The following is a 22,565-nucleotide window of genomic DNA, read 5'->3' as shown; positions in this document are numbered from 1 at the left end:
AAAAAGCTAGACTAATGAGGGAGTAATTAAGAGGGAAAAGGCTTCAGACCTCAGTGGTCATTGTTCCGTGAAGGTTCAGCTCCTCTTCCCCAAGCTGGTGAGCTCCTCCTGGATAAAGAAGGGTCTGCTTCTGCCTCAGAGCTGCCTGTGAACCATCCCCTCTCCCCAAGGTGTGTCAGCAAGATGTTCGGGATGGATTGGAGCCCGACAGATACTGAGATTTTGATAGATTTCTTTCCATCCCTCCCCCCCATTCTTTTTCCCTGTCCATGAAGTGAGGATTATCTTATTTGTGCTATTTGTCTCATAAGATTGTGTACAGCTTTCCCACTTCCACACTTTTGCATGAGGGATAGCCCTCATGGGTGGAATATATTCCTTCACTGTCCCCACTTTCATAGAACCTTTCACCTGCAAAGCTCAGTTCATCTACCTCCAACACAAGACCCAGTCAGATTCCCTTTGGGCTTACTATAAACAAACAAACAAATAAATGAATGAATGAGTGAATAAATAAATGAATGTGTGTGTACACATAGGTACATACACATGTATGTATGCATGTGGGTATATATGCTCATACATATGCACATACATATACATATATAATCCAAACACTATAGATATAGCTATGCACACACACTAGCCTCAATAAAATGAAAGCCCCTTGAGGTCAGAACCCATTTCTATTTTGCTTTTGTATCTCCAGCCCCATCGTAGTAGGTGCTCATTTGAAGCCATCAATGGGGAATTGAACCAGAGCACGGAGGTGAATAATCCCTAAAATCCTGTGATCTTAAAATCTCCACTCCTCCCTCTGTCCACTCTGGCCTCTGGGACCATGAGTGATGACCAGTCAATTGACATCTATGAAATGTCTACTATGTGCTAGCACTGTGCTAGGCTTCTGGGGTACAAAGAGAAAAATCCAACAGCCTCTACCTACAACGAACTGCCATTCTACTGAGGAAGAGTCCACATTCCTATAGAAATAGACGCCAGATACAACCTCGCTGAGCTACTACTTCCTCAGCTGTAAGATGGGGATACTCAGACCTGTTTGACCTCTCTCTAGGGGTTTAGAAAAATTAAATGAAACAGCAAAGATAGAGGTCTTTTTAAATACTGAAAGCATGTTATAAACATCCGTTAACACATATCCTGATCCCCTTGAGGGATTCAGTAGAAAGAGTCCAAGAACCTGGGTTGAAATGCCCCTCTGCTGCTCATTACTTGTATAATCACGGACAAATCACTTTCTCTTCTTAGGCCTCAGTTTCCTTCTTTGTAAAATTAAGGGGGTCTGCTCTAACTGGGCACCTCCGATCCGTTGCTAGAGTAGTTTCTAATGCTGGGTCCTCTCTCTGTCTTTGCCTTGGCTGCAGGTGAGAGAGAGGATGATCGCCGGGGACGCTAGCATGCACACCCCCATCCTGGCCTGCTGGCAGCCGATCCTTCTGCTGGTGCTGGGCTCTGTCCTGTCCGGCTCGGCCACGGGCTGCCCGCCCCGCTGCGAGTGCTTGCCCCAGGAACGCTCCGTCCTTTGTCACCGTAAGCGGTTCATCGCTGTGCCCGAGGGCATCCCCACAGAGACCCGACTCCTGGACCTGGGGAAGAACCGCATTAAGACGCTCAACCAGGACGAGTTCGCCAGCTATCCCCACCTGGAAGAGCTAGAGCTCAATGAGAACATCGTCAGCGCCGTGGAGCCTGGCGCCTTCAACAATCTCTTTAACCTCAGGACTCTGGGGCTGCGCAGCAACCGGCTGAAGCTCATCCCCTTGGGTGTCTTCACGGGCCTTAGTAACCTGACCAAGCTGGACATCAGCGAGAACAAGATCGTCATTCTCTTGGACTATATGTTCCAGGACCTGTATAACCTCAAGTCCCTGGAGGTCGGGGACAATGACCTCGTCTACATCTCCCACCGAGCTTTCAGCGGCCTCAACAGCCTGGAACAGCTCACGCTGGAGAAATGCAACCTGACCTCCATCCCCACCGAGGCCCTCTCCCATCTGCACGGCCTGATTGTGCTGCGGCTGCGCCACCTCAACATCAACGCCATACGGGATTACTCTTTCAAGAGGCTGTACCGGCTCAAGGTCCTGGAGATCTCTCATTGGCCGTATCTGGACACGATGACATCCAATTGCCTCTATGGCCTCAACCTGACCTCGCTGTCCATTACTCACTGCAACTTGACCGCCATCCCCTATGTGTCAGTGCGCCACCTGGTCTATCTCCGCTTCCTCAACCTGTCCTACAACCCCATCCTCACCATAGAGGGGTCCATGCTCCACGACTTGCTCCGCTTGCAGGAAATCCAGTTAGTAGGAGGTCAGCTCATGGTGGTGGAGCCCTATGCCTTCCGAGGACTCAACTACCTGCGAATCCTAAACGTTTCTGGGAACCAGTTGACCACCCTAGAAGAATCTGCTTTCCACTCGGTGGGCAACCTCGAGACGCTGATCCTGGACAACAACCCCCTTGCTTGTGACTGCCGCCTGCTCTGGGTCTTCCGACGCCGCTGGCGACTCAACTTCAACAAACAGCAGCCGACATGCGCCACGCCAGAATTTGTCCAGGGCAAAGAGTTCAAGGACTTTCCCGATGTCCTCTTGCCTAATTATTTCACCTGCCGCCGCGCTCGGATCCGGGACCGCAAACCCCAGCAGGTCTTCGTGGACGAGGGCCACACGGTGCAGTTTGTTTGTCGGGCCGACGGGGACCCGCCCCCCGCCATCCTTTGGCTCTCGCCTCGTAAGCACCTCATCTCTTCCAAGAGCAACGGACGGCTGACGGTCTTCCCGGACGGGACGCTGGAGGTGCGCTACGCCCAGATCCAGGACAACGGCACCTACCTGTGCATCGCCGCCAATGCTGGTGGTAACGACTCCATGCTGGCTCACCTGCACGTACGGAGCTACTCGCCCGACTGGCCCCATCAGCCCAACAAGACCTTCGCCTTCATCTCTAACCAGCCCAACGAGAGCGACGCCAACAGCACGCGCGCCACCGTGCCTTTCCCTTTTGACATCAAGACTCTCATCATCGCCACCACCATGGGCTTCATCTCCTTCCTGGGCGTGGTCCTCTTCTGCCTCGTCCTCCTGTTCCTCTGGAGCCGAGGAAAAGGGAACACAAAGCACAACATTGAGATTGAATATGTCCCCCGCAAGTCGGACGCTGGCATCAGCTCTGCTGACGCACCTCGCAAGTTTAATATGAAAATGATCTGAGACGGGGCAGGGGTGCCCAGGGGTGCAGGAAGTGACCACCCCAGGCCCACAGGACACAAAACTTTGAGACTTAACACGGTTCTCTCTCTCTCTCTCTCTCTCTCTCTCTCTCTCTCTCTTTTTCTCTCTCTTTCTCTCTCTCTCTCCCTCGCCCCCTTCCACTTTTCCCATCTTTACCACTCCATCTCACCCCTAATTCTCTCGCCCCCTGTCTACTACACAGCCCTGGCCTGGCCCGGCCCCAGCCCTCACCAACTGCTCTCTTTATACAAGGACAACATCTGGCCAGGTGTTCGGACTCGGTGTTTGTAGGGACATGCTCTGACGGACTGGGGTCAGAGGCCACTGCAAAACAAAACAGACGAACCAACCAACAAACACAAAAAAATTCAATAAATCAATAAAAAAGTTAAGAACTTCCTCTGTAACTTGGGTTTCAATAATTATGGATTTTTATGAAAACTTGAAATAATAAAAAAAAACTATTTCCTATAGATAGTTGGAATGCAAACTTTTGACTTCCTGATCTGTCCAGACCCCATGCCCAATCAAATCTCTCCTCTTCCTCCTCTTTTTCCTCTTCCTCCATCTTCTCTTACTCCGTGAAAAGGGCCTCCCCTACAAAAGAGGTAATAGATCAAAGATTCATTGGTTCTCCCAAACTCTACCTCAGTCTCTACATCTGGTCTAGCCTTTTTGTTCGGACAAATTCTTCTCTAGTCAGGCCCTTTCCTTGAGGCTCACTGGGAGTCCAGGGATTGCCTGGGTGATAAGGGTGGATTCCAGCTTGGGGTGTTCCACATTATCTTCTGTGGAGACTTGGGGTGACCTGAAGGAGAGAAGTTGCTGACCATTCAGTGCCAGGGATAAGTGGTTGCCCTATGGTTTCCCCAAAGCCAAGAATTCATGGGGAAATCATGGCTCTGAGGAGTAGGGATGTGGTCAGCGGCATTGAATTCTTGTACTCATTGGCCTAGAAGGCAGAAGCCCTGAGTTAAAGCCCCAGTTCTGCCACTGACCTGCTGCGTAACCTTGGGTAAGCTGATTCTCCCTTTCTGAGCCTCAGTTAGACATCTATAAATTAGGTATAATAAAACCTGTCCTGCCTACCTCACAGGGCTGTTGTGAGGGATAGATGAGTTAACAGATGGAAATGTTTTCCATAAATTATAGGGAGCTAGATCGATGGGAGTTATTGTGGGCATTATTGTCATTATTATATTGTTATAGTTATTACTATCCTGACTTGGTCCTGGGTGGCTCCTGTTCTGGGATTGCCCCGCACAAGCCAAGGTGGGGAGAACTGAGAGCAGTGATTCCATCTACAGGATGATGATACCTGGGGGTGGGTCACAAGTTACCAGGGAAGAGGGGGTGTATCCAGAATTGCACCAAAGAATTTATGATTCTTAAAGGCTTCCAGTGGCTTGGTAGCTTCTGGAGAGACCAAAAGTTGGAATGGTCATTAGCCAGCAGTTCTGTGACTCTTGGTAGCAGAAGACCCTTAGGGCTGTGAAACTCAGCTTTTCCTACCACTGGAAGGGACCTCAAGCCCCTTGAAGAAATTTCCTCCAAACCTCACTCCCCAATCATGCAGCCTCTGCTTGAATATTTCCAGTGATGGGCAATTCATTCCTTGCAGAGTCATGTCATTCCACTGTCCCAGAAACAGCCAGGGCTTCTGTTCTGCCCTATAATGACCCACTTCGTTTCTCTGCAGTTTCCCATGGAAAGTTGTGAGGAAAGTGATGACTTTGATGTAATGACAAGATCTGGGTCCAAATCCTGACTTGCCCATTTCCTATCTCTGTGACTTGGGGCAAGAGTTTGCTTTCTTTTGGCCTCAGCTTCTTTGTCTTCAAATTGAAGCAGCTGGACTCCATCCCCTTGGCCTGGGATACTAGCATTACCCCCTGCAGCCACCAAGATTAAACCTAGTCCTAGCAGGCTGATTCACACTCTCTTCCCTAAGTGAGTAACAGGGAAGGGAAGGCCAGACTAGACATTTAATGCAGAATGGGGGTGGGGAGAGGAGGAGGGAATGGGGAGGCTAGATAGAAAAGGTGGAAAGCAGAAACTTGGACTCTCAGGAAGGACGAGGCTTTTCAATATCCCCTCCCCTTTACCCGCTGATAGCAGCTGCATCTGCTTGGGGTGAGGGGTGTGGGGAGGGAGGGAGGGAGCGACAAAGAGAAAAGATGCTGCTAGAAACTGGCCACCAGGCCCGCAGGGGCCTCCAGAGCTAGAGAGAATAAACGCTTCAGTATCTCCCCTGAGGCAAAAACCGAGATGGGGCTGGTGGCAGCGCCTGGGGAAAGGTCAGAGGTGGGAGGAGAGGAAGAGTGGTGTAGATGGGATGAGGATAGGAGGAGAGCCAAAAGCAGATGCTCACTCTAGTTAGTCACTAACCTCCTCCCTGACTAGCCTGAGGGCTCCTGGCTTTCTCTTCCATCTCATAGGCAGAAACTGAAATCTGTACATCTCTCTGTAGGGTCTAAAGGTAGGGCCCCCGAGGCATTGGCCCATTGGAATCAGAGGCCTAGGACTAGAAGAGATCTCAGAGACCCCCATTTCAGAAATGGAAAATGAAGGCCCAATATAAATATAACTGTGCAATAGAACACAGGTAGCAAGTGACTGAACCAGGATTCAAACTCTAAATTCAGCATTGTTTGCATAACACAGAGCAGTCCTTTCTATAGCTACAGTCTATGGGGCCAGGACCCAGCAAAGCATATATTCTTGAGGGTGATGAAATCATGGGGCCTGGTTCCCACTGAAGAGACTCACAGGAGGCTTCTATTTATAGACTTCGGAAAAATTATTTCACCTCCTTGGACCTCAGTTTTCACACTTGTAAAATGAGAAAGTTGGCTTCTGAGTTCTCTTGATCTGTGACCTAGTGAGGCTAGGGAGGTAGATATGCCTTCTCAGGAACTGGATACCCCCTCTCTTAGTTTCCCCTAGCCAGGACTCAAGGTAAACAGAATTAGAACTTAAAATGTTATTTGATGAGCTGAGGGAAGTGAAGAACACTATGGGTTATTTTTTTTCCTTTCCTCTATGGGACATCAGACAACTTTGTAAGTAGGAGAGTCCTTTGGGCTATCACAGAATCCTAGAATCTCAAAACTGGGAGGAACCTCATTTTGCAGATAGAGAAACTGAGGGTCAGGAAGCTTGAGTGTTTTAACCAAAGTCTACAAATCAACTTCCTTTGGGATTACTTAGTAATTCAATCAAAAAAGCAATAGTCCCAAGCATCAGAACTGGAAAGGACCCCCATGGTCACCCTCTCCAACTCTTACCTTTGCAGGTAGGAATCAGCTTGGCAGAGGCCTGCAAAGGCACTTAGCCTTTTTGGTGCCATGGGGCCCCATGGTGCCCCTTCTCAGAATTCTGTTTTTAAACACATAAAATAAAAAACCAAGGATTTTAAAGGTAATTAATCATATTGAAATAGTTTCATGTGTGTGTGTGTATGTACTTGTGCAAAGTTCATGACCCCCGGGTTCAGAACCCCTGGTCTAGCTCTAGAATTCTCTCTAAAATATCCCTGAGGAATAGTCTTACAGTTTCTATTTGCCAGGAAACTCACAACCTCCCAAAGGAGTCCTGCCTACTTTTGAACAGCTCTAATGGTTACAAAGCCTTTCCTTATATTGTGCTAAAATCAGCAAGGCCCAAAGGAAAGAACATTAGATTATGAGTCACAGGACCTGGGTTCAAATCCTACCTTTGCCACTGTGTGACATTGGTCAAGTCTTTGAACTTTCCTAGGCCTCAGTTCAGGGGATTTGAGCTAGGTGGCCCCCAAGATCCCTTCTAGCTCAAGAATTATGAGCCGATTAGTTATGATATCATAAAATATGCCTCCTGGCAATTCTTGCTTATTCAAAAAGTATTTCTTAAACATCCACTGTATACAGAGGACTGTACTAAACAAGGTCCATTCCCTTATGGAGCTTACAGCCCAGGAAGGAAATAAGACATCTTTACAACTGCGCTGTGTGATATCTGTTTTGGAGAAATACAAAATAAACCGCATGTGGAACCTGACAGAGACTTCTTTGTTCCTGCTTCTGCCCTCTGGAGGCAAGACGATCCTCTTCCACATGATAACCTTAAAATAATCAAAGATGGCTCTAGTGGCTTAGCCTCCAATCCACATCCATGAAAGCTCTCTATTGCAGGTTTCTGTGCATGCAAATTAATCATGTCTTAAAACTGTCCACTTAAATTCCCAAGTGATTTTCAAAAGAACATGACATGCCTTGACACATGACAAAGCATATGCTCGTGCAATTGATTTTTTTGGCCTACATAGAAGACTTGTCATTGATTCTTACTAACTTTCATCTGCTAAGACTCAGTTGATCGCTACAGCTGGCCAGGATCTTTTTGGAGCCCAAGTCTGGGCTCCAGTATGTTCCTTATGTATTAGAAATTTGGGACTTATAAGTATGATAAGCAATCCATTTCTGTCTTCATCCAGGTCATTGAATAAAAATGTTGAACAGAACACGGCAGAAGATAGTACCCTGTGGCCTCAATAGAGACTTCCCTCCATTAATTACATCTGCTTAGATGCATTTATCCAATCATCCTTAAAACCACCTAACTGCCATCTATCTTGTCTACAAGACTAGCATGAGAAAAGGCCAATGTCAAATGACTTGCTGCAGGAATCAGATAACCTGAATAAGTCAATTCAGCTATTTGGACCCATTTCTTTTTCTGCAAAATGGAGAAGTTAGGGTTAGAGGGGGTGTCTGGGCCTAAATCCTATCAACAGTGGCTTAGAGGCAAATTTTGGCTGAATGTACAGAAAAATTCACTAACAAGATTGTCCAAAAGTAGAATCAACTGCCTTGGGAGGTAATGAGCTTCTCATTCCCAGTGGAGATCTTTGAGCAAAGGATGGATGACTAACCCCTTGTCAGACATGTGGCACTAGGACTCAGAGACTAATGTGACATAGTCGCTTCTAACTCCCAAGTTCTTTGATTCTAAAATCTAGGCCTACTACAATTACAACAATGAAGTCCCAATTTTGGAGAATGGGAGACACTTCTTTAACATCAAAAAATTTCTGGTGGGGAACCTGAGGCCTAGAGGCCACATATGGCCTTCTAAGTCCTTGGGTGAGGCCCTTTGACTGAATCAAACTTCTACAGAACAAATCTTTGGATTTGTTCTGTGAAACTTGGATTCAGTCAAAGGGCCACACTTGGGGACCTAGAGGGCCACATGTGGCCTCAGGGTTGCAGGTTCTCCACCCCTGCACTACACTGTGATAGTGCAACCCTATTAGCATTCATTACATCAAGCCTAATTTACTGAGAAAATAGAGGATAAAAAAAAGCTGCTATCAATTCAGTGGCATTTTAAAATGAATTTTAATTTTATTAATCCCAACAGCATCTACATTCACTTGAGAAGTCATTATACATATATGTGAGACATTATTTATTTAGCTTTCTAAGGGTGTGCTTGCTTATTTCCAGATCCAAATATGGATTAAAGAACTCCTGGCAATAACGCCACCACCCTACTCCCCCCAACCCCTGGGAGTTCAAGTCTGTGTCTCTAGAATCCTTGTTATGTTGCAGGTTCTCTCTCACACAGTCTCACTCTACATCCAGGTCCATTCCTCTGTAACCTTGGTCAAGTCTTATCAATTAAGTCAAGAACTTATCTTCCAATAATTTCACAGTAACCTCCTTGATGAGATCAGAGACTCATCTCAGACTTATCTCTAGCACTTGAGATTTTGACTAGGGATTCCCACCCCACCCCAAGCTACTCCATTCCTCATGCAGATTAACAACTTCCCAGAACTTTGCTTTAGGGAACTATATCCATGGTTAATTGGGTTGACATCTGGGTTGCTCAGAAAATGCTTAACTGAGGACAGAATGAGTAGCCATGCTGACAGGTTCATAGTATTATAAAGTCAGAGCTGAAAGGGGACCTTTGAATTCACCAAGACCAACCCCCTCATTTTACAAATATTGAAACTGAGGCTCATGGAGGTGGTGTGATTTATCCACAGTCACACAGCTAGTGAATGTCAGAAGTGTAACCTGAATCCAGTTCTTCCTGATTCCAAGTCCAGTATTCTTTCAGTTACACCCACCATTATCCTCACTATCACCCACTGACATTTTCTTCAACCTAATATATGAATAGCACTTTGTGATTTAGGGTCAAAGCAGTTGAAAGGAGAACAAAAGGACCAATGGGGAGACAGAGGCCTTGAGATATCAACTGGGTCAGAAATCCCAGCTCTAATTGAGAATGCCTTTGCTGAAGAAGGGAACAGGGCAAGGCAGACAGAGATGGAACTCACCTGGGATGAGACTCCTTCCAGAGTAAGTAAGCAACCATCTGGTAGCTTCCTATATTAATTATTCTTGCTAACTAGCTGCTAAGTTCAGTTGGTTCTGCCTTCTGGAGTACAAATGCAGTCTGCACCCTCTTTATTCTAGGACCCTAGAACAGAGCTCTGCTTGCCCTAACCTAGTTATGTCTCTGTCTTTCACATCAATTATCTCATTGGACTATTCTTGTGATGTAGAGAGGACAGATAATGATCAGTTCCATTTTATAGGTAGAAAATTGAGGTGAGATCAGACATATTGTAGAAGAGGTGCCATTCTCAGGAAAGGGTTAAACTAATGAGGGAGTACAATATAGTAGAAATGGTGCTTAAATTCTGGGTTCTAAAATCCCAGTTGTTCTCTTTGCTACTTGTATGACTTTGAAGAAGTTATTTCTCTTGGTAACCCCCATCTGTTACTTGATGGATTCCAAGATTCCTTCTCTTCGATACTATAATCTGATTCCTTGTAAGGGCCTTTAAGTATTATTATTTTCTGATTCTGTGGGGCAACTAGCCCAAGGTCACATAGTCCATGAATGAAAGAGCCAGGAGCCATATTCTAAATCATAGATTGAAAATTGAAATGTCCTTTAATCCAACCCCCTCTATTTATAGTTGAAGAAACAAAAGCCTGGCAAGATTAAGTGACTTGCCCAAGATCACACAGCTAATAATTAGCAGCACCGGGAATTTATCCTGCATTGTCTGACTGACTCCAGCATTGCAGAGGGTGAAATAGGGAAGGAATACACGTTCCTTAAGCACCTACTGTGTGCCAAGTGCTGTGCTAAGCACTTTTAGCAATGCTGTCTCACTACGGCACACTGCCTCCAGAAGGCTCAGTGGTTCCTGTCCTCCCCCTTCTCCTACACAATCTCAGAGAGCCCAAACTGGGATTTCTGCATTAAGATGCCACTTTTCTGTGTTAAGGACCCAACTGGGTCCTGAAACATAGTTCGCTGTTGGAAGAATAGAAACTTCTCAGTGGGATGAATTACAGAGAACAGTGGTAGGGAGAACACAGGCTGAGTAAGATTGAATATCTTTAGGCATCTGAACAGGCACAGGAGACTGGGAAAATCAAGAGGCATAAACAGGGGGAAAAAGATAACATTTTTAGAAAAGATCTGAAACTCTAACAGAGACACAGTCAGCATATGCCCAGTTCCCTCCTCTTGGCTCTTTGCACTCCTACAGTGTCACTAATGCTCCCATTTCCACATGCTGGTGGGATAGAATCTGAGGCTTCTTCATGAAGATGCTCCAATTCTCATCTCTGGAAAATATTCAGGCCCAATTGGTGACGTAGCAGAGAAGCCATATCACCGCTGTTGTTGTCTCTTGTCCCTCTACCTGGGTTCTCCTTCACTTAGGGAAGGCTGAGTCAAGGACCAGATATACCTGGGGACTGGTACAAAACCCACAACTGAGCTCTGAGTGTGGAATAACCAGGGGGACAAGCCTGAAATGAGTTCCCTTCAGGTAGAAGAAATGAGAGAACAGAGAAGAGGAGCAAAAGGAGGAAGGGATGGACAAAGTGCACTCATCCCTCTTTTACCCCTAGCACCCTAGAGCTAGAACGAGGCCATAGAACAGGACAAATAATTTCTCACAGAATCCTAGATTCACAAAATGTCAGAGTTGGCAGAGACCTCAGGCCATCTAGTCAAATCTAGTCTTAAACAAGAACCACATGCACTGGACCCTAAGAAGAATCATACAGCCTTTGCCAGAAGACCCCCACTATTGCCCAGGACAGTCCAGTCTTCTTAGCACAGCCCTCATTGTGAGGAAGGTTGGTTTTGTCTTTTTTCTTTTATTAAGGTTGAAATCTGCTTCCCTTTTAACTTCCCTCTGTATACCCAGTCCTGCCTTCTGGGACCAAGTCAAATGTGACTAATTGCTCTTCCATGTGACAGCCCATAAAATACTTGAAGACATTAATCATGCCTTCCCTATACCTTCTCTTATTTAAGCTAGATGTGTCCACTTCACTCAAGAGATCCTTATGTAGCTGGGTTTCTCATTACTAGCTTGGTCATCATCCTCTGGACTAGGGATTCTTAACCTGGGATCCATGGATGGATTTCAGGGGGTCCATAAACTTGGATGGGAAAAATACATCCTTATTTTTGCCAACTCCTAGCTGAAATTTAGTACTTCTCTAATTATGAATGTAGACAACAAAACATTATTTGGAGAAGGGATCCATAGACTTCACTAGGTCCATGACATCACAAAGGTTAAGAGCCTCTGGTCAAGATGCTCTTCTGTTTCTCAGAATCACAGGACTTCAAAGGCCACATTGTCCAACTCATACCTGAATGAAAATTATCCTTCTACAACAAACCTAACAACTGTCCATCCAATGTCGATCGTAACACATAAAGTGAAGGGCAACCTCCCCCCCCACCAAGTTAGTCAATTCCATTTTTGGACAGTTCCAGTGGTGGGTAGCTTTCTTTTGCATCAAGTCTAAACTTACCTCCTCAGTTCTACCCCATTGCCCCTAGTTCTACCTCCTGAAACCAAGAACAAGTCTAATTCTTTTTTCATGGGTGCTGAATCCTTCAGATACTCAAATATAGCTATCATGTTCCCTTTCCATCTGTTTTTCTGCAAGATAACTATAACCAATTCCTTCAACCCATCTTTACATGGCATGATCTTGGGGCCCTTCATCATCCTAGTTACACACCTCTGGACCTTCTCCAGCTTTCATAAGCTAGAGAAGGTCCAGAGCTGGAGAAGGTCTCAAAATGTAATGCCCAGAACTTATTGTAATACTTGTGCTACAGTATATCTGGGGCAAGGACAATTGTATTATCTCCTCCTTATATCTGGAAACTATGCCTTCAATATGGTTAAGCTAATGACTGTTAAGTAATGATTACAGTAGGTTTTTTTCTTTTTAGACATGGGTGGAGAGAGGATAACATATCACACTACTGACTCAAATTGAGCTTGCAGTTCACTAATACCACCAGATCATCCTCAGACCAACTGCAGCTTAACCATATCTCACCCATCTTATACTTTGTGGACCTAAAGATAAGACTACCTTTGTCCCTATTAAATTTTATCTTATTAGATTAACCTCAATGTTCTAATGTGACCCAGTCATCTAGCACACTAAATATTTAGCTTTGTGCCATCTGAAAAATGGATAGGCATGTCATTTTATTCAAGTTATTGATAAAAATGTTAAACTCAGATTCCTGGGGCATTCCATTAAAGACCTCCTTCCAAGCTATCATTGAAATGTTATTGATTAATCTTTGAGTAAAGCCATTCAATCATTCATCTAATTGTGCCAACATCTAGGACAACATCCCTTCATTTTTGCCATAAGAACAAGATGAGAGCTTTTAAAACATGTTTTGCTAAAAATTGAGTAAACTCTAATTATAGCATCCTCTTGTTCTAGTAAAATGAGGTTAGTCTGGTATGACCCATTCATTCTTGGCAATCCTGGTGTTTTGTGATCACCACTTCCCTTTCTAAATGTTCACTTTCCATTCCTTTAATGGTATCATCTAGAATTTTGGCAGTAATCAAAATCAAGTTCGCTGACCTATTGTCTGTGGACTCCATTCTTTTCCTTTTAGATAAACCTGAAATATTTTCTTCCTTCAGTCATGTAGTATGTTTCCTATTCTCTACAATTGTACAACAATCAATGATAATGGTTCAGTAATTTCAGCACCTAAGGATGAAGGTTGTCTGGGTCTAATGATCTGATGAACTAATCAAGGGTAACTCTCTTGCCACCTCCCAACATCCCATTTATCAACTCCTCGTTAGTCATATTTGCTCTGCTTCTCTCCAAAGAGAACAGAAGCAAAAGTGAGCTGAACAGTTCTTTCTTCTCTCCATCATCTGTTATGAGCATACCATCCATTTAGGGTTGTGATGCCCTCTCTCCTTTGACCCTCCTCTTTCTCTCAAAAGCGATTTTAAAAATAGACTTTTTTGGGTGTCCTAACCTCACACCAGCCTTAGCTCATTCTGAGCATTGGAGCACCTGATGTTTCTTACAGGATTCTGCCATGGTTCTAGACTCATCCTCGTTATTGGCGCTTGCCTTTATATTGTATGTTTCTTCGTAAAATCTAGGTGCAGTCATATCAGTCTCTTTAGAGTCTCTCCTCTTCCTCCTTCTTGTCTTCCTAGGTCAGGGCAGAGGACAGCAGGATTATCCCCCATTTAAGTTCAACCTATGATCACATTAGGTTAGTTTGACTGCCTTATCACACTATTGAGGCATTTGGAGTACCTCAGTTACTCCATCACCTCTAAGATTTGCCTACTGGGGCCTCCTGGAAAATGGAAAGTATTTGTGAGGTTTGGGCTGAGCCTTGTGAACCAACAACTTCAACCCAGAAGTGGTCCTGGGGTCAGCTCCCACCTGGAAGGTACTCTTCATGATTGATGGGATGAGTATAGTAGTTGGGAATTCTCCTAAGTCTGGATAGATTCATTGTCACTAAGAGTTAGAAATTCATCCTCAAAGTTCCTCCAGTCCAAACCCTGTTGGAGCAGGAGCAGGAATCTGCTCTATGACATGGCTGACAGAGCCATCTGCCCTTTGCTGGAAGACCTAGAATGGTAGGGGAACTTGGACAGTCTGTCTTCCCTACTCCAAGAAAACAGTGTCTATACCAGATTCAGTGCTTCTCTCTCTGAGCCATGAAGTTTTTGCAGAATGGGGACAGACAACACACACTGTGGTTCTTCAATAGAAAAAGGCTGAGTTTTATTGACCAAATCCCTAAATACTCATCTGAGGGATCCCTCTTCAAGGTAAGCTTAGGACGAACAACAGAGCATTCAACTTCACACAGAGGATAATAAACTTAGAGAACTCATTACACCCAAGAGGTGGTGCAGGCAGAAAATATAAATGGATTCCAAACAGATCTGGACACATTGATGAATGGCAGAGCCATAGATGGCTACTCAGAAAAGCTGGAGTATAAAGAAATACAGACTATAAGAGCTGGAGGGGACCTTAGAAGGCAGGACATGGGAGGTTAGAGCTGAAAGAGATCTTATTATAGAGGATAGAAACTGTCAGAGATGGGAAGAATCTTAGACATCATTTAGTCCAACCTTCTTATTTTATAGAGAAGGAAACTAAGTCTAATGGAGGAAAGCGACTTGCCCAAGGTGACACACAGATGAGTAATAAAGCCAGGCTAAGAAAGTAGACTCCCAGTTCAAGATTCCCCAATCTGCTTTGGTGTGTGATTCTATCAGGACCTCTTCAGACAGATCCTCAGTGCATTCTGTTGACAGAAAGATCCCAGGATGGGCAGACCACTGGCTTCAACCATACCCTGGAATTTCATTTTTCCTAGGTTCCTTGTCAACGTACAATCTCAACCCAGCCCCTAGAGACACCAGTCACAGACTCACTGCATCTCAGAGGTGGAAGGGACCCCAGAGGCTAGTTTGCCCAGTCCCTCCAGAATATAAAATTGCTTCTACAATATCCTGGACATGTACATCATATAGTGGAAAGACAACTGTATTTACAGTCAGAGGGTCTAGACTTCTGTTATTTATTACATGTGTAGCCCTAATCTCTGAGCCTCAGTCTCCTCATCTGTAACACAAGGAAGATCTAAGTCTCTTCCTGTTCTAAATCCTGTGGTCCTCTTTTCCTTCACTTTCCCTCAAGCCCACAAAGCTTTTAGGAAGATCTCCATCAACAGGGAGCTCACTGCCTCCTGAGGCAGGCCTGTGCATTCTAATGTCTAGTAAGTTTTTCCTTGTATTAAGCTGAAACCTTGCTTTGCAACCCAATGCTCCTGGTTCTGTTCTCTGGGGCCAGGCAGGATGAGCAGAATCCCTCTTCCTCCTGACAGCCCTCCAAATACTTGATGACAGCTGTCATGTCTCACCCGAGTCTTCCCTTCTCCAGGGGAAACATCTGCACTTTCTTCAACGGATTTACATAGGGCACAGTTTCCAGGTCCCCCATCATCCTAGTCCTCCTCCTTTTCAGCTTGTCCATGGCCTTCCTAAAATGTGTCACTCAAACTGAACACATTATTCCAGGGATGGCCTGGCCAGGGTAGGAGACAGGGGACACTCAGTCCTTTCGTTCCATGTCTGTATTTCCCAATACAACCTAAACTCATATTCACTTTGTGTTCCGGAATCTCACTTTCTGTCCTTTGGTTTTCTGTTCCTTCTTCTCCAAATCAAGGACCTACATCCACTAAGAGATGAGGGAAAGTGGAAGGCTGGTTTCTCTTCCTGGATAACCATGTGGCAGGGTTTCATATCCATGTGGCCCATTGAAAAGAGTTCTGGATTTGGAACCAGAGGACCTGGGGATTCAAATCCCAACTCTACCACTTCCTATGTGAATGCCCTTGGACAAATCACTTACCTTTCCTAAGCCTCAGTTTTCTTATCTGTAAAATAATGACAACAATGGTGGTGTTGGTGATGTGGTGGTGGTGATGATGATAACTAGCATTGATATAATGCTTCAAGATTTGCAAAGTGCTTTATTATGTTATCTCATTTGATCAATGATGAGATTGGGCTCAATTACTCCCGTGGTCCTTTCCAGCTCTAGCTCTCCTAGGCACTGCAATCATTCTGTCAAGTCCCTGAGAAGGAGCAAGGAAAAGACCTTAGCTCCATCAAAAGGCATTACCATGTTGGAATCAAGACCATGGGATCATAGTTCTAGAGCCAGAAGGAACCTGATGGCTCTTCTAGTCCAATCCTTTCATTTTACTGATAAAGAAACTGAGTTCAAAAGAAGGGAAATGACTTGTCTAAAGTCACACCAAGAGTTAGTGGCCAAGCTAGGGTTGAAACCCAGGTCTCCTGATGGTCAGCCATTTTTACTATGCCTTTTTACTCTGTCAAAAGAAAAGTATGGCACATATACAGCTTAAAATCCAAAGTCCTTGACTAGCTAAATTCCTCATCCTGTCCCTTTTCTTTTCTATTCTTATGACTTTAGGTCTTCCCTCTTTTCCTCCCCAGCTTGAACCTTAGACCACCCAGGGTGTCCACCTGGGCAAAATTTAGCTTCCCCAAATGTGCTTAGGGCTAAATTAATTGCTGAGTTAGGAGTCATAAAAATGTGATGCAAAGATGCTCTAGGTGAATATCAGAAGACACCCATCTCCAACAACCACCACCTGTCCATCTGGACCACTGTCACCTTGCAACCAATCTATCCTGCACTCAGCAGCCAAAGTCCTCTTCTTAATGGACAAAGCCAGTTGAGTCACTCTCCTCCTCAAAAACCTCCCATGGCTCCCTATTGCCTTCAGGTTAAAAATATAACCCCCTTTGCTCAGTGACAGTGAAGGTCTCCATAGCTGGTCTCCAGCCAATCTTTTATGTTTATTTATACCCCCTTTTTAAAATGTTGCTATTATTTCCCAATGACTCTTTCCCCAATCCCTAGTAGATCTCTCTCTTGTAACAAAATAGGCAAGCAAATCAAAATATCCCATTGGTCATATAGGACAATAGGTGTCTCATTCCACATGTGTGGTCCACCACCTCTCTGTCCAGAAGTAAGGAAAGTGTTTTGCCATCAGTCCTCAGAAGTGACAGTTCAGAGAAATCCAGAAAATCTAAAATCTAGATTTCCTTCCCTATGTTTCCTTACAAGTACTCTGAATTTCAGCTGAATTGGACAACACTGCTTCACTCCATTTTGCCATATCCTCTCCTGCCTCGACGCCTCTATCCAGGGCATCCGCTCCGCCCAGAGCCACCTCTCTCGGCTTGTTGCCATGCCCTTCCTCCACGGCCCAGCTCAGGTGTCTCCACCTTTTCCATGAATCTTTCCTCGATCACTTCCACCTGAAAGCGGTCTGTTCCTCCTCAGATTTTCTTAGGGCACTTTGTCTGGACCTACTTCCCTTCATACTCCATCTTGTTATATATTTATTTATGTACACAACACACCCTCTTTGCGAGATTGTAAGCTCATTAAGTGCAGGAACTATGTTGTTTTTCGTTGTGTATCCCAGCAATTGCCTTACATATAGTAGGTGCTTCAAAAACGCTTATTGAATTGAATTAAGTCCAGGCTCTGCCACTAATTAGCTGTGTGATTTTGGGCAAACCACCTCAACATCTCTGGTCCTTGTGGTCATCTGTTAAGTGCAGACAGTAAATCTCACTTGTGAGGGTCAAATGAAATAATTGATAAGGACATGCTTTGGACAAGAGAATGGGCTAGACACATGAGGGTTCATTGTTTTTATGATTTATAATGGAGGAAGGGAGGTCTGGTGGCAAAGTGGGGGAGAGGAGACAGGCCCACCCAGGTGGCTTTCTTTGAGATGTAGGCTGCCTTGTGTTATTTTTCTCTTCCTTAGTTCCATTTCTGAGTTTCCCTTAGTTCAATCCTGACTGCCATCTCTCCAGAGCCCCTTCGGACAATGGCCTGGCATGATGCCAGGTGTGGGCTGGATTGTCATGACACAGCTGTTCTAGCAGCCAAAGATGTCTGGAGAGAGGGGGACATTTCTGTACCCTGTTCAGTGTCCAGGCTGGAAAGGGCTTCCTGACCCTATCCTATGTTGTCAGCCTGGAAAGCCCCAAACCCTGAAGGAGTTGGAGGCTCTTGGGAAAGATATTGATAAAGGTCATGAAAATAACTCTGTAGGACAGTCAGACAACATCTGGTCATTAAAGGGCAGAGTAGTGCAGTGAATAGATATTTGGCCTTGGCATTCAAGAAAACCTGGCTTCAGATCCTGTCTCTGATATTTAATAGCTTAAGCTTAAAAAGGCTTTAGGAGGCTTCTCTGGGCCTCAGTCTTCACATTTGTAAAATGGTGCTAACACGGTAGATAGAGCGTTGAACTTGGAGCCAGGATTACTTAAATTTTAATCCTATCTCAGAAACTTACTACATGTATGACCCCTGGGCAAATCACTTGCTCTCAGACTCAGTTTCCTCATCTGTAAAAGGGGTATAATAACACCTACTTCCCAGGGTTCTAGTGAGGATCAAATGAAGGAGGCATAGAGAAACAGTATGGAGCAGTGAAAAGCACACTGGTTTTAGAGTCAGAGGAACTAAGTTCATCCACTTCTGATGTTTCATTTTGTTTTTTAAAGCCCTAGGCTAGAAGACCTGTGTTCTAATCCCACATCTACCACTAAGGCACTGTAAGAGAAGGGAGCTGAACCCTTTGTTTTATCATCTATTCAACAAATTTCATGGGGTAGAAAATTTCTAAAGTCTTTCCTAGATTCTGAAGTGCATACAGTGTCTACTCCTTGCCTCCTTTTTCGTATGCTCTCTGGAGGTCTTCATGCTTCCAATTCAATTTCATATTTGCTTATATTTAGATTAACTGAAAAGAGATGTAAAGAGATATATCCTGGCTATGCCCTTCTCCTCATCAACAGGGGATGAATGGGAGGGACAGAGCAGGAGACCGGAAGTTGTGGATTTATAAATGGGGTAGCAGTGTTACCTTGAGCAAAGTTACTTCCTTCTCTGATTCTCAGGAACCTCACCTGTAAAATAAATCATACTATCTACCTCATAGGGATGGTATGAAGAAAGCATATTTAGAACCTCAAAAGACTATAGAAATCTGAATTAGAAGTGTTATTATAATCTCTCCTAGTTACTCTGGTGGGCAAAGATAGCAATTCGATCATTCAGAAGCTGTCTGTCCTTCCCTACTTTAGCCCAAATACCCTCTCTGGTATTTCATTTGATCTCGATTTTTTTAAAAACAATTCTTATTTATAATCAACAAACATTTATATATATATACCTTTTGAATCTATGGAAAGGAGAAGAGTTTATGACCAATCAAAGAACAGAGAAGATAAAAGAAGATAAAATGGATAATTCTGATTATATAAAAATCTAAAAAATTTTGCACAAAGAAAATGAATGCAGCTAATATTAGAAAGCAAGTATTTAACTGGGAAAGAAAATCTTTGCAATGAGTTTCTCTGGTAAAGATATAATTTCCAAGATGTATATGGAATTAATTCAAAATTACAAGAGTAAATTCATTTCCTAATGGATAAATAGATAAGAATGAAAGGTTATGAACCAGCAATTCTCAAGGAAAGAAATCTAAGCTAACATGAAAAAATGCTCCAAGCCACTAATAATTTGTTGTTGTTAAGTTGTTTTCAGCCATGTCCGGCTCTTCATGACCCCATTTGGAGTTTTCTTGGCAAAGATACTAGAGTGGTTTGCCATTTCCTTCTCCAGCCACTAATAATTAAAGAAATGAAAATTAATCTAAGGTTCTGCCTCGCACCCAGGAGAATGCCAAAGTTAAGAAAAATGATAAATGACAAATGTTGGAGGAGCTGTAGTAAAACAGGCACATTGGTGGACCATTGATGGAGCTGTGAATTGATTCAGTAATTCTGTAAAGCCATTTGAAACTATGCTCAAAAATTATTAAATGGTGCTTACCCTTTGACTTAGGAATACTACTACAAGGCTAAAGAGACCAATGAAAGAGAAAAAAGGACTCGTGTTTCATTTAATTTCAGCTCCACCCTTCTAGAGAGATGGAAATAAAGTTATATTCCTCATTTTATAGACAAGAAAACAAACAAGCAAATTCTTCTATCAGTCAAATGAGGGGGCTGAGGCTCAGGGATCTCTAAAGTTCCTTCCAGCTCCAAACCCATGATCCTAGGATGCTTTAACTAAATAATGCTATGACTTAACCTAATCCTCCAAAATCCAGGTGAGTCTTGGAGGAGGGTATGCCCTGGGAGGTGGTGCTATAGCGTTATTGGTTCCAGGGAATGACTTCCTGGAAGAAGTGAGGATTACAGCCTTCCCATAGATTCCAGGGCATGTTCTGGAAGCTCTTCCCCTCACTTCTACCCTCAGTTATAAGGACCTCTAAGTCTCTACCTTTCTTTGGGGGAGACATGGGTCCTTGCAACTGGTCTAAGCAGAGTCTTCTGTGATTCTCAAGCAGTTAGGGTGATTGGCTCCACTAAGCAAGCTGATTTCTTTAGCTCAGGCTAGATTTTATGATAGTCCTGTAAACCAATTATAAGTAATTAGGTACAGGAGGACTTCCATCTGTCTGGGCAGCCTGGGGCCTACCCCACCCCCACTCACAGACAGTATCTCCAACAGGACATGGAGAGGAGACAGAATTGTATCTTAAATCTGGAGCTAGAAAAGACCTTAGATACCATCTAACCCAACTTTGGTCTCCCTTGCTCCTACCCCTGGCATCAGCCTCCTGGCTGTAGTTGACCAGAATCTCTTTCCCTTCTAGTAGGACAGTATCCTACAGTCCTAAAAAGGTTACTTGAGGGTACCTTCTGGTTGTTGTTTCTTACCCAGTGAGCATTCATCTTGTGCTCTTTGCCTGGGTATCAGAATTGCTAGCTATGGCGTTGTCTGTGTGCCTCTGCTTCCCCATTTATAAAGTGTAGAAGGGATAGACTAGATGATGGTCCCCTCTAGCCCTATACACCCTATAAGCTTCTCAGTGTGATGGAGGCGGGGTGAATTGCTGATCTTGGATCCACCAACTCAAGCAACAAAAAAACAGAAAGAAAACAGGTCTATCTTTACATCTCCAAATCCCCACCAGAGCATAACATTCAATAACTGAACTCAAGATGCATTTATTAAGTGACTACTGTATTCTGGTCCCTGTTCTAAATGATGAGAGTCCAAAGACAAAGAAAATAAAAATATCTCTTGTCCTCAAAGAGCTTCCATTTTACTGGAATATAGTTTTCATCCTAAGTTTTCATGTCAAGTCTGAACTTTATGGGTTTGGGTGGGGTTTTGTTTAGTTTTTCTTTTCTCCAAACCCACATAGGGATCTGCTGGGTCAGTAAGCTTCCTCTTCCTGAACAGATGGGCATCTATTCTTCAATGCATACACATAAATAATTGTCAGGGCACTGAGAAATGAAGTGTTTGGGCCAATCACCCAGTGAATAGTTCTTAGAATCAAGAACTTCAAACCAGGACATATTGACTCAATTGGTCCAACCAACCAACCAATCAGCAATCCGTTAATCCATAAACATTTATGTAGTGCTTACTGTGTGCCAGACACTGTGCTAAGACTAGGAATTCATAAAAAGGCAAAAGGCAGATCTTGCCCTCAAGGACCTTAAAATTTAATGAGGAGATAACATACAAATAGCTATGGACAAACAAACCTTAGCCAGGATAAATTGGCAATAATCAATAGAGAAAATCACCATCGTTGAGGGGGATGTGGGAAGGCTTCTTGTATAAGGTTGGGTTTTAGTTGGGACTCCATATTTTTAAGCATCTACTATGTGTCAGCTCTGTCCTTGGCAATCGGGATACAAAGACCAGAACAGAAACTTCTAATGTGCTTCCACTCTATGGAGGGACAACAAGCACATTTATGAATTTATTAAACACACACACGCACCTTGTTAAGTTACAAAAGTATTGGCTAAAATTCACAGAGCCTGGGACTTTGGTTTTTCTTCGTTTGGACAAGTGAGGAAAGAGGCCCAGGGATGTGGAGGGATTTGCCCAAAGGCATATATCTCTTGTCTGGTGCTTAACACTCTCCAAAGGGTTTTTGCCTTCATTATCTCACTACCCTTCTGAAGACCCTTTGGGGACCACAAGGGCAGGAGTCATCTCCATTTGACAGTGAGCAGCTGGCTGGCTCCCAGCCTAGGCTAAGGCCAGAGGTGGCCTCTCCTCATGCCCTGCCATTATAGCATACAGAGGGATAGACTGGTGATGGCCCTCTGTCTCAGCAGAAAGCATGGAAGGAGGAGTCCTGGCCTTAGAGTCTGGGGACACGACTTGGAGTGCTAGCTCTGATATATAATAGCCATGTGACCTTGGATGAATTACTTCATCTCCACTGGCATCTGTTACCCACAGGATTGTTCTGAGGAAAGCCCTATGCAAACCTTACTTTGCAAATCAAAGG

The 22,565-nt window shown here is 44.2% G+C and overlaps 1 protein-coding gene across 3 annotated transcripts in view; it reads left to right on the top strand.

The window, feature by feature from the left end:
- LINGO1 (leucine rich repeat and Ig domain containing 1) overlaps positions 1 to 3,733 on the top strand; it is a 45,288-nt gene extending 41,555 nt beyond the window's left edge. For all 3 annotated transcript variants that reach the window (XM_072628683.1, XM_072628684.1, XM_072628682.1), the window contains one exon: positions 1,386 to 3,733. In XM_072628683.1, the coding sequence (XP_072484784.1) occupies positions 1,386 to 3,239 (1,854 nt within the window). In that variant the 3' untranslated portion in view covers positions 3,240 to 3,733. The remainder of the gene's footprint in view (positions 1 to 1,385) is intronic.
- Positions 3,734 to 22,565: the final 18,832 nt, after the last annotated feature.

Source organism: Notamacropus eugenii, chromosome 1, assembly GCF_028372415.1.
Source record: "Notamacropus eugenii isolate mMacEug1 chromosome 1, mMacEug1.pri_v2, whole genome shotgun sequence".
NCBI lineage: Eukaryota > Metazoa > Chordata > Mammalia > Diprotodontia > Macropodidae > Notamacropus > Notamacropus eugenii.
The sequence above is the reverse complement of the archived record's forward strand: the minus strand, read 5'-3'. Positions and strand labels throughout refer to the sequence as shown.